Raw genomic sequence first — 12,986 nt, 5'->3', positions numbered from 1 at the left:
CGTGACATCTACAGTGTTTCCCTTGATAAAGCTGCAGTTTGTGCTCTAGAGCAGTTCTTCCTTTTGTAAAATTGGGCATAAAGTTGTTGCCGTAGACGCCCATTTTGGTGGCAGGGGAAGACTGCTTTTCGTCAGTAACTACACAAAAGATTAGCACAGTTGTATTCTTGTTAGCAGCGTCTATGACTAAGGGTACTATTACACGGAACGATAATCGGCCGAATCGGCCCCATTCGGCCGATTATCGTTCCGTGTACTAAAGACAACGATCAGCCGATGATCGTTGTCATCGGCTGATCGTTGATATAAGTTCAGACCTATAACCGATAATCACCCAGTGGAATAGGGCCCTTAGGGCCCTATTCCACCGAAGGATTATCGTTCGGATTATCGTTAAATCGTTCGAATCTAAACGATAATCATTCGGTTGAAATGCAGTTAACGATTAACGACGGACGAGAAATCGTTGATCCCTTTATAAGACTTGGACCTATTTTTATCGTTGCTCATTCGCAAATCGTTCGCATTGAATAAGACATCGTTCGGTCGTTCGCAATAAATACGAACGCAATAGCAAAGAAATAGCGAAGAAAAACGATCGCAATTACGATCATAAGTAACGATTATCGTTCCATGGAAATGAGTAAAAGTTTTCAGGTCTTTCGCAATAGCGGTTGTTTTAGATCGTTAATCGTTAACGATTATGCAAACGATAATCGTCCGGGGGAATAGGGCCCTTAGATTGCTTAGAAGTAGGAATGCCTACATGACATCTAGTAATGGAAAATTCTCTTAGGTTTCCATTCATCTCAGTAGACTGGAATCAAGAAGAATAAGAGTAGTTCCATAAAGCAATATCTTTTGAAGCAGGTAGCAAGCTCACAGAGATAAAATATCTCTGTGTTGTTGCGCCATCCCATGGCTGTGTTGAAGTATACATATAAAAGGCAGTAATCACCAAATCTCTGACTTCAGGAACAGAAAGTAAATAGTACACAGTATAGATGGACAACTGCCAATCAGTGGCTGGTGGGCAGAGTTTGCTGGTGCTCATGAATAATGATGAATACTGAGGATACGTACAGGATATCGCCGAATCAGCTGCCAGTCAATGGAAGTATATATGTAAATAAAAATACTTTTTTATATCACAAAGTATACTCTGTAGAGGTTTAAGAGTTTCAGGTCACTTGGCATTGGCCTGGATCACAACCCACATTGATAGTGTGCATAGTTAATGCATTTCCAGGACTTGTGCCACCATTATACGTTATTAGGCTTTGTTCACACAATGTAAGAGACCGGCCGTTCCGTGCCCACGGCCGGGTCACGGAAAGGCCGGTCTCTGCACGGATCATCCCGGCCAGTACTTAAGTACCGGCCGGGTGACCTTTCCAGCAGCGGAGCTCTGATGTGGGCACATCAGCGCGCGCCCGCATCAGAGCTTCCCATAGCCGCTCGCTTCACTGTGTGAACTGACAGGTCTTTCTGCGGCCGGAATTCAGTGAATTCCGGCCGCAGAAAACTGACATGTCAGTTTTTTCCGGTGCCGCATGGGATCCCAGCCGGATCGCATACGATGTGTGTACGCTCCGGACGGGATCCCATTAAAAATAAGGCTATGTTCCCCCCCGCAAAACTACGGCCGTAGTTTTACGTAGTGTGAACATAGCCTAAGGGGAAAAGTGTTAGATATAGCCTATTGTGTCTCTCACATATCCAACAAGCTCCTGCACTCTCATTTTACTATCAGCAGTAGATTTGTCGCCCGCCTCTCATTTTTTTTCATCTTTCCACAAGGATTTATTATTTATTTGTGAAACATTTTTTATTGAACTTAAAGGGGTTATCCAGTGCTACAAAAACATGGCCACTTTCTTCCAGAGACAGCCCTGCTCTTGTTGCCAGCTTGGGCGGGGTTTTGCTGCTCAGTTCCATTGAAGTGAATGGAGCCTAATTGCAAACCGCACCTGAACTGTAGACCAGAGTCGTGTTGTCTCTGAAAGAAAGTGGCCATGTTTTTTGTAGCACTGAATAACCGTTTTAAGAAAGCTTGTCCTGGTTTGGAAAGTTCCTGTCTCAGACAGATGTGGCAGCAGAGAGCACCGTGTCAGCCATCAGCCATTACTCAGCATAGCAGGGCCGGAGAGGTAGGCCCCAAAGCAATAGCCCTTTTTGCCCATAGTATAATCTAACCCTAAGGAACTGTGTCTCAGGAACTCATTAGATCCCACTTACCATGTTAAACATTGCTGCTCTACTGAATGTATCTGGGTCCATTCTGCAAATTTAAGTTAAAGATTGACTCCATTATTTGTAAAATAATAGTATTTTATTAATACTAATCACAAGAGCAGAGTTTAAGAATCTTTGACCTGATCTGTCCCTTTAAAATATCTTTCACCTAGCATGAAGACCAGACTTCACCCATCTTGCTGTCCACTTTAAGGCAGATGTAGAGGGTCCTTAAAACTGTACAAGTGACAGCTGCACATCTCCTTCAACCTCCAAGGTGTCAATCATATTGAGCATTTGGAAGCGGTGGAAATATTCACAGAAGGGTTGTCCATTCACAAACACCTTGTATCGGCCATTGCCGCAGCGGATGGAAATCTGTAAGAAAAATGTATTCTGTGTTAGACATTTCATAATAGATCTTACGACCAGCTAAACAGTCACCAGGTAATACCCTAATACCTCCACCTTGTGTAAACCCATGAAGCCTTCACACCTTTCTATAGTAACCACTTACTGTACAGATACTTACATCAAAATACTGCCCGGCCATAAAGGGGTTGTCTGCCATCTGCCTCTCCTCTGGACCCCAGGAGCCGCCAAGGTAGCTGTTCCGCACCACTGTAAACTCATTCAGACGGACATTGAAGTGAAACGCTATTTCACCTGTTCCTGTCTTGAAATTAATATGGAACCTGAAAGAGAGAGGAAACATGGGGTCATAACAAGGCAGTTTTATAGTAATGGACTATTATACTATAGATTAGGGGCAGCATTGATCTCTTGCAGAATTGGGTTCTGGTTCAAATTCAACCAAAGAGGGTGCATCCTTTGTATATTTTCTCCATGTTTGCAAGGGCCCAGTTTCCCTTACACACTTTACAACTATGCTGAAAAGTGTTACTAAGCAGCATATGAAATAGTGTGTGTGTGACGGCCAGATGATATGCAGGGTAACTGGAGCACATGGCCTTCAACACCATGGGGAAGTAGTGATCTCCACCCAAATTGGACCAGGCGTCCTTATGTCACGCCAACAGATTAGTGCCAGTGGGCTGACCTCGAGTTAGGACGTAAGCTAAGGCAAGTTCAGACGCGGCTGCATGGGTCCTAAGGCCATATCCTAAGGACACAATTACACCAAAGGATTATTGGGCGTACTTGGTGAATTACTGGTCATTCTGGCTGATAATCGTTTGGTGTAATAGGTCATGTTAAAAGGCAACTATCAGCCCATATGTACAATGTCCGCTTTCGACATGTTCAATCAAACCCCACCCCAGCCCTGCTCCGGCAGTGATCGGGGAATGAGGAGGAAGTGAGCGCTGAGTTGACAGGTCGGCACTCGCTTCCACCTCTTTATTGTGCAGTGTAATACGGCCCTAAGGCCCCCTTCACACGTCCGGAAAAACCGCCCGGATTTCCTATCAGGAAATCCGGACGGATTTCCGGACGCATAGACTTTCATTGGACACGGACACCGTTCTGGAATTTTCCGGAGGGCTGTCCGTTCCGGAAAATAGGACCGGATTTTTTAAAACCGGTCCTATTTTCGTCCGGAAATCCGTCCCAGACGCCCCCATAGGAGTCTATGGGAGCGCCCGGGCCCCGGATGCTTTCCTGATGCACATCAGGAAAGCGTCCGGAGTTCCACTCACCTTCCGCCTCTGCTCCTGCTGCCTCTTCGCTGCCTCTTCATCCGCAGGTACCCCTGGCAGCCACTCGCGCCACTCGCGGCACCCCCGCACCCCCCCGCGGCCACTCGCGGCACCCCCGCAGCCACTCGCGGCACCCCCGCACCCCCCCGCGGCCACTCGCGGCACCCCCGCACCCCCCCCCCCCCCCCCACGGCCACTCGCGGCACCCCCGCACCCCCCCCCCCCATCCCCACCCCCCGGCGGCCAGGAGACCAGGACAGGTGAGATTAAAACTCCCATCATGCCCTGCTGACAGGCCATGATGGGAGTTGTAGTTCTGCAGCCTGTGGCCATCCAGGTGGCAGAAGTACAACTCCCACCATGCCTTGCTGACAGGTCATGGTGGGAGTTGTATTTCTGCAACCTGGATGGCCACAGGCTGCAGAGGTACAACTCCCATCATGTACTGCAACCTGGGTGACCACAGACTGGAGAAGTACAACTTCCATCATGACCTGTCAGCCAAGCATGATGGGAGTTGTAATTCTGCAAGCTATGACCATCCAGTTTGCAGAAATACATGTCCTATTTTTTTTTCTCATCAGGAAATCCTGAAGGTTTTTCCTGATGGTTTCCTGATGGTAAAAACGGATTACTGTCAGGAAATCCTGATACTATCCTGATGACATTTAAGGCCTCCTGATCAGGATTTCCTGACAGTAAAAACTGACACGGACGTGTGAATGGGGCCTAAGGGCCCTATTACACCGACAGATTATTTTACAGATTTTTTGAGCCAAAGCCAGGAATAGACTATAAACAGAGAACAGGTAACAAAAGAAAGACTGAGATTTCTCCTCTTTTCAAATCCATTCCGGGCTTTGGCATAAAAAAAAATCTGTCAGATAATCTGTTGGTGTAATACGGCCCTTAATAAAGAGTCACTGTCGTGTTTTTTTTTGTTTTTTTTTTGCAGAAATCAATATTCCAGGCGATTTTAAGAAACTTTGTAATTGGATTTATTAGCCAAATATGCCATTATCTGCATTTAAAAAGCCTTTTCCCAGGCCCCCCCCCCCCTCCCTCCTCTTTTCCATCCACTGCAAAAAATCAGGAAATTGTGACTTGTTGCATCAGACGTACCTAGTCTGTTCTAGGGAGAGGGGAGGAGGAAGGAGGCAGTTAGCCGCAGCAGAAAGCAGATAACAGAGGATTACAGGCACTGAGCTGGGTGACAGCTGTAATCAGAGCTCAGAGCAGTCCTGGTGACTGTCAGAGGAGATAGAGGGTGAGGGATTTGTAGATTAACTCTTTGTTGCCCTGTTTTGGTCTTTTATTTAGCTCTCTCCATAGGAGAACAATGAAGACAGGGGGGAGAGCTTCAAACTGCTTTTCATGATAAAAATGCATTTTTCGGCTAATAAACCCAATTACAAAGTTTCTTAAAATCGCCTGGACTATTGATTTCTGCAAAAAAAATTCACGACAGTGACACTTTAAGCTATAGCAGCCAGGAGTGGTAAATACATTTTTTTTTACTCTGATATGAAGTATAATATTGGGGTCTGGTCCAGGCTGACAAAAAGGCTGTAGGCAAACTCTGGCACTATAAGGACATTTTTTGTCTTGTCTGGAATCTAAATATTTTTCTGGCCTGAGCACTGAATTTTATAAAGAGGTTTAGTCTGTAATCTAAATGAATGCACTGGGTTTGCAATGTGCTATAGTGTATGGGAGCAGAAATGTAACAGCAACAGCATCAGGGCTGTACTAGTCCAGTCGAAGTTTGCTCCAACCTAAAGTAAAAAATAATGCTGTGGTTCCTGAAATGTGTCAGTTCTTGACAACTACCACCCCCAATTTTATTGTTGCAGTATTTTGCATTGTTAATAATATGGGCCCACATCTGTAAAGATAATTTACAGCTCTGTATCAAGGGAAAATGGAGCTCTATCCACTGTAAAGATATATTTAAAGGGGTTGGCCACTTTATAGTAAAATTGTTCAGTGTACAGTATTAGTAAGTGTACTCACTGTATATACTGACAGCAGCTCCCTGTGTACCTCATAGAGCTCAAATCAGACTCCCCTCATCTCGGCTGTGCTGCCCTGCTCTGTGGTGAGTCTGTCCATAAGATGGCTGACATAGAGGAACATGTGACCATGCTCCGCCCCCCAAGTGTCCAACACTGAGCCTGTATATGCCTATGGTGGACACTGGGGGCGGGGCATGGTAACATTCTCCTCCATGTCGGCCATCTTATGGACAGACTCACCACAGAGCAGGACAGCCCAGCCTGGAGGAGGGGTATCTGATTTTAGTTCTATGAGGCACACAGGGAGCTCCTGTTAGTATATACAGTGAGTACACTTACTAATACTGTACTCTGAACTGTTTCACTATGAAGTGGCCAACCCCTTTAAGCAATAATTCAGTACAGAATATCCAAACCTTAAAGAACGTCAATAAAGGGTGGAGAGTTATTTCAAGGCGGCAAAAAATCCGCTGTATAATCTCCTGTATAAAGCACCTTACTATTATTAACCAGCTCCGTTATCCCCTGGAGCAGTTAGTTGGCTCTGGAAATAATAAATTAGGTTAATAGAAGATATTAATATTTGCTCTGTATTGTTTAGTATGTTGGCAAATAATAGACCATGATGAGTCACTTAATAGTGTGACTACTCCCTCACCTTTGGCTTCCCATTGGCATGAACCCTCTAATAATAAAGGTCCTCTTAGGTGACACTCCTCCAGGTATGTTGGCCCGGAAAGGAACAGGCTGCAAGGAGACAATACACACAGAACATCAGTGGCATAGACTGGAGCAGTGTTCTTCAACCCTGGTTCTCAAGTAGCCCTCAAGTAGGATATCTTTAATGCCTTGATGCCATCTGCTCCCTTTGACATCCCACCATCACACTATAATCCAGTAAAGGATACAGGGATCAGTCATGCGGCAGATCTCTCGCAGATCAGCCCTTGTTTCTGGCTGCAGATTGCTGAAGATAGCTCCTTCTCAGGGCCCTATTACACCAGCAGATTATCTGACAGATTTTTGTGAGCCAAAGCCAGGAATGGACTATAAACAGAGAACAGGTAACAAAGGAAAGACTGAGATTTCTTTTCTTTTCAAATCCATTCTGGGCTTTGGCTTTAAAAAATCTGTCAGATAATCTGTTAGTGTAATAGGGCCCTAAAAGGACCTTTGGATAGGACTTGTAGGCTGTCATGGCAGATACACTGCAGATTTGTGTTAGATTTTGGCAATTTATGGCTCTTGTAATTCAGTGTCCTTGTTACCAAGGGGATTTACCATTAGTCATTACCATAGATGTTCTATGGCAAATCTTTTAGGCCTGACCTATTGGGAATACTTAATGAACGGAGTTGAGAAACGCTGGTCTAAAGGTTAAAAAGATATGTATGGGAATGTCTAATGTACAAGACTCTGGTATACTGACCGGGTTAAAGTTAGGTCCTCCCATCACCTATGAAGATAAGAGGAAAAACACATTAGAATTAAAGAAGTTACATGATGATATGGTATTGTCCAAAAATATACGTGCATAGATAGAGTAACAGCTGAACATATACTCACCGGCAGGCTCATGTTTGGAAACCCGGGCAATGGCATCACCTGGAGAGACAAAGAAAGAATATGTCTTATAATGGCCACATGTCCAGGCACCCAGTGACCCCACAGATGGTACATTCAGTGTCTCTATCAGATGGCACTTACCCCAGCCGATGGGAAGGAAGGAGTCACCATTGGGCCCTGCAATAAACATAAACACAATAAAATAAGACTTCATACTTATATTGCTATACTGTTAGTTCTCTTATCCTTAAAATCCTTCTCTCCTGGGCACCTACAATCACAGTTCCTACATCTTCTGCCTATTTTCTGCCTAGTCACTAATATTGGTGATGTCGGCTATCTTCTTTATATGTAGGTCAGTACATACCTGTGTTTCGTGCAAAATAACAATTTGGCTTTATCATATCCTGGCAATGGGAATGGGAACTTCATGTTGTCAATTTAGACATTGTCAGGAGGAATAAGAGAGGAACAATATAACACTGAGTGCCTCAGATTTATCATTTTCCAGGAAACACTAGTATTTACGCATACATACTTGTGAGTAGAGATGAAGGATCTTCTACATCCTAGAGGTTGAAGAAGAGCTTCCAGTGCTCCCAATTTTTTTTAAGAGGAAATACAATTTTTTACTAAAACCAACACATCCAGAGAAATAAGATGTCCTCTTAATCTTAATTTTCTAGCATCTTCCTCAATGACCAGAGTTTACTCACCCCACCTCCTCCTCCAACAATGCTCAAAGATCTGATGGTCACATCTCCTTCCACCTGAACACAGTCCACCCTCTCCAGAGGAATTCTGTGACTGTAATCATAGAAGTGGGAACCATTTATATTGACCTGGACAGAAAGATAACATCATTATTGTCAAGAGTTGACATTGTTATGATATAAGAAAATAAAAAAACATGGGATTACATCAACTGTTTATGCTTCCTTACCTGGAAGCCTCCAAGATTGGCAAAAAATGCCAATTCAAAGTGGCCACCTTTGTGAAAGGGGAACTTATCCTTCTTTTTTTCCTCATGTCCCCATGACCCAGATTGGAAGCTGTTAAACACCACCTTGTCCTTCCCATCCCAGCGGGGATTGAAGTGGAAGGCAATATCTGCTCCATTATGCTGACCACATAGAAAGTTCACATGAAACCTATAAGGAAGAAGAAAACACCAAAGTTACATCTGTAGAATGGACCTTCCCTCTGGCCTTCACCTTATTCTTACTCATGTGAGCAGTATATAGTGTATTGACGTAGTGTATTGGGTCAAGAGTCATAGGACACCCTTTTTGTTCCTGGAACTGAAGGGAAAAATAATTATCTGAATACTGAGTATTGGGTAAGGGCAGGAGCTATCCTTTAGGCTCGGTCTGGAACATGGCTTGAAATCCACCATATTGTATGAAGAGCAAGTTTTCGAATGGAAAGAGGGTCATGTATCATTCCCCTGGAGTATACTGTGGCCTGGGCCAGACTATATTGGGGTTCCACATTAGATTGGAATATTCCGGAATGGTATAGTTTGGCCTAGGCTATTTTACACCCTGGGATATAGTTTGGCCTAGGAGAGTTAATCCCTAGGAAGTATACTCGTGCCTGGGCCAAACTATACCCAGATTTAATCTTCGAGACTCTTTAATAATGCTCCACGTGCTCTTCTTTTGCTGATTAAATCTTGGAATGGGTTCATTTTGCCTGCTACACTACAATTGCCTATACCCTCTTATGGTTCAAATGTTATCAACATAGAAAGTTACAACAACTGAGAAAGTTCCCTGTGATGCACAGCTATTCAACGCGTTCAATGTGATGTCTGTGGTGCTGAACACAGAGCTGATGGAGCTGGAATCAATCGTTATTGGATCATTATTGCGACTTTCTGTGTTTGATGGTTGTGACCACCACTTGTGTCCATTTTATGAGACACTCTACAGCACTGTTATCAGATGACTTCATGGAGTCTTCATCTTTAGCCAACATTACTCATCATTACAAGATAAGACTTGATTGATGACTCCTGCAATATAATGGCACCGGAAAGCTCTCTGGGAGCCAAACTGTACCTGACGGCTACAGCAACCATTGACGTTTATTGCTGTAATCAGTTATAGGCCATATAAGTTTATAGCTCTGTTTACCGAGCCAAGTCACAAGGGCTCACACAACAACCATTCACATAGAGATCATGCTAACAGGTAGGAGCCCCATCATCAATCCAGTCAGTTTAGCTGAAAATGTGTTACTTTGGTTATATTGAGAATAGGCCCCATAAAAAGAACATTAAAGGTCATGTAGACTTTTGCAAACTTCTTTTTTTATTGCACTGGAACCAATTATCTTGATATAAAAATTCTGATTTATTTGTTTTGTCCACAGCTGCTATAGATACCCCTTATGACATTTATTTTGAGAATTAGAAAAGTTATGACCGGTTAAAGGATATGGGCACATTTGCAAAAAAAAATGTATTGTTCATTTCCTGACTACAAAATTAAGCAAAGTCCATTCCTGGTGTAAAGTCTATATAACTTCTTTACTTAGCTGGCTGCCCTGCTGAATCTGACTCTAGAAAAATCTAAAACTAGGAACAGGTTGCAAGCTGTATACCATGTGCTGTGAGAATGAATGAATGAATGAATGAATAAAGGATAAAAGGTGGCAAACTAATACTTAGGGTATATTCACACGAACGGTCTTTCTGCTCCCGCCCGGCTCCCCTGCTGTAAGCATACATTACCTGTCCTCGCTGCACGGGTCCGGCGTCCTGCTCTCCCGCCCGGCCAATCAGTGTGTTGCCCAGCCGCAGCCACTGATTGGCCGGACGGGAGAGCACGATATTCTCGCTGCGAGACCGTTCGTGTGAATATACCCTTAGTGCAACTTTATTACTTCTAGGTGACCTCTTGCATATAAAGTTCATTTTTTCCATGTAATAGGTGTTAATAGCCTTTAAAATCCATGTGCCTTTTTCCCTCTCTCCTCTACTAACAGTCATTGGCGTACAGACAGCCTCCATAGCAAAGATAACAATAAGGCCTAACCATTTGTCCTTGTTGCCCATTCTATTTTAATGAACGTTTTCACTCATGGATCCTTACTTGGGACATTGCCATTCAACTATAATGGAACGTAACTAGGATCCATCTGAATGGATACAACCTGCTTATAATGAGGTGGTTTTATCAAGACCGATGTATCCATACGCTAAATCCCTATGGCTCACACCAGATTTATTGAGTAAAATGATTTTTGGTTTCGTAATGATTTTTCTAAAAGGACTGCTGTGATGCGTAATGGTAATTAGATATAGGCACTTACCTGTTAACATGATGAGGGACCATGCCCTGAATGTGAACCGACATACCAGGCCGAAGACCGCCAAAAATTGGTTGCTTGAAAGGAACAGACTATACAAAGATAGACAAGTAAGAAAGATATTAAGTCAACATTATAAAATGGAATATTAAAGGGAATGGATATTTTTTTCTTGTTCTGGTGCACCTTGAAATGAAGCAATTCTGCAAATAACCTTTACAAATTTTGTAAAAAATGCATTTCGAATACCACCAGAGTACTAAGGAATCCATAGATAGACCCAGGCCCTGATACAGTAATGGACCTCAAGCAGATCAGAAGAGGACAACCCCATCTGGAGCTGATGTTGGAGCCGATCAATTGCCATGGGGGGTCTATTTCTATAACTTATTAGATCTTACTTATATAGAACATGGGCACAATGATAACTACGATAAGGATTACAATGCAAAAGCTGTGGACATATACAACTTATGGCTATGTTCACATGTAGGAAGAGACGGGCTATCTTTCAAAAGATCATCCAGGCCGGTACTGTAGCACCAGCCGGATGATCTTTGCAACTGCAGAGTTCTGATGTGGGCGCATACGTGCGCGCCCACATCAGAACTCCCCACTGCACACTATGGAGCGTGCTACCGGAGCCGCTAACTCCTCAGTGTGCACTGACAGGGTTTTCTTTTCTTTTCACTGAATAGTGGCCGCAGAAAACTGACATGTCAGTTTTCTACGGCGCCGCGAGAGATCCCGGCCGAAGCGTATACTATATGTATACGCTCCAGCCTGGATTCCATAGAAGACAAGGCAACGTATCTTTTCGTAAAAAGTACTGCCATTGTTGCCAATGGCAGATTGAAGATACGATGTGTGAACATAGCCTATGTGTAGAAGGTGGACCTCAGAATCATTTCCTCTAAAAAGCTCAAGAGACCCCATTTCAAACTTGGTGCCACAAATGTATACTCTCTAAATGTCAATGGGGTGACAGATCAGCTGGATTTTAATATCTGCATAGAAATATAATTATGTGACTCCACCCAAGCAGCATGAATAGACTCTATATAATTACTCAGCATATAAATGGTGCAGGAAGGACCAAGCTATCACTTACCGGGTTGTAAACCGGCTGGTATCCTGCAGCTGCAACAAACGCCATGTTTGCAGTTATCCACCTGTTAGATTCAGTGGCTATCAGTGCTCTGAACACACGGCAGGTTCCTTATATACACACACTTGGTATGGGCATGGTAGCTGTCTCATTCTTTCAGTCAACCTTTGATCCTGGGCCTGGCTTGCTGCACCTACGAGCAATATGACAAACCTTTGGTACTGTCATCATAGATTTAATTAAAGAAACAGTCTGATCCCAGTCTACTATGGAGGTTTACTCTATGTGCCACTGTATGCAGAGATATTGAGATACTATGCATTGTGAAAAACTGCATGCAATGGCTAGGAAGGATTTGTAGATGATTATGGAGTTCTCCATAAAGAATTGATCCTAAACCAGATAGTAGATCACATATAGTGGCACAAGATCTTTATGTTTACAGACACCTAGACTGGCGCCATAAGTTTAATAGTTACAGAACAGCCTTAAAGGCACAGTATGCTTTTTGGATAGAAATACAGAAAGATGTCACACAAACTTGACTATTACTGAACACAGCTTAAAAGTTCATATAAGGGACTACATCCAGGAATATGTAGTGGCTAATAGTATTATAAGCGTTAACCAGCCTGGTTTTACGCTTTAAGGTCTATGGGTTTGAAAAGTTTAGTCTGTAATTGTATTGAAAACTGGTTTGATAATCGTACCCAGAGAGTGGTGGTCAATGATTCCTACTCCGAATGGTCCCCGGTAATAAGTGGTGTACCCCAAGGGTCAGTACTGGGCCCCCTTCTATTCAACTTGCTTATTAATGATATTGAGGATGGAATTAACAGCGATGTTTCTATCTTTGCAGATGACACCAAGCTTTGTAGTACAGTAGAGTCTATGGAGGATGTGCAGAGGTTACAGGATGACTTAGACACAATGAGTGTTTGGGCGTCCACTTGGCAAATGAGGTTTAATGTGGATAAATGTAAAGTTATGCACCTGGGTACTAATAACCCACATGCATCATATGTCCTAGGGGGAGTTACTCTGGGAGAGTCGCTAATGGAGAAGGATCTGGGTGTACTTGTAGATAAT

At 43.4% G+C, this 12,986-nt stretch overlaps 1 protein-coding gene across 1 annotated transcript; it reads right to left on the bottom strand.

The window, feature by feature from the left end:
• Window positions 1-2,310: 2,310 nt before the first annotated feature.
• On the bottom strand, window positions 2,311-12,010 carry LGALS4 (galectin 4). Its single transcript, XM_069943287.1, has 10 exons — window positions 11,901-12,010; window positions 10,793-10,881; window positions 8,418-8,625; window positions 8,191-8,316; window positions 7,616-7,651; window positions 7,475-7,513; window positions 7,338-7,364; window positions 6,567-6,655; window positions 2,768-2,930; window positions 2,311-2,613 (listed from the first exon to the last, which is right to left on the bottom strand). The coding sequence occupies exons 1-10, from the start codon at window positions 11,943-11,945 to the stop codon at window positions 2,467-2,469; spliced, it is 969 nt and encodes a 322-aa protein (XP_069799388.1). The 5' UTR covers window positions 11,946-12,010; the 3' UTR covers window positions 2,311-2,466.
• Between the last annotated feature and the right edge of the window lie 976 nt (window positions 12,011-12,986).

The sequence above is a fragment of the Dendropsophus ebraccatus genome, chromosome 10 (assembly GCF_027789765.1).
Source record: "Dendropsophus ebraccatus isolate aDenEbr1 chromosome 10, aDenEbr1.pat, whole genome shotgun sequence".
Classification (NCBI taxonomy): domain Eukaryota; kingdom Metazoa; phylum Chordata; class Amphibia; order Anura; family Hylidae; genus Dendropsophus; species Dendropsophus ebraccatus.
Note: the sequence above shows the minus strand (reverse complement) of the source record. Positions and strands in the feature narration are given on the sequence as shown.

What these genes read in the sequence shown, in the direction of transcription:
- LGALS4 (XM_069943287.1), bottom strand. Translation starts at nt 11,945, where the DNA reads ATGGCGTTTGTTGCAGCTGCAGGATACCAGCCGGTTTACAACCCG. An exon ending in CTTCCTTCCCATCGGCTGGG is followed by an intron (nt 7,514 to 7,615) that starts GTAAGTGCCATC and finishes TTGTCTCTCCAG; the next exon opens with GTGATGCCATTGCCCGGGTT. An exon ending in GAGGACCTAACTTTAACCCG is followed by an intron (nt 6,656 to 7,337) that starts GTCAGTATACCA and finishes GTCTCCTTGCAG; the next exon opens with CCTGTTCCTTTCCGGGCCAA.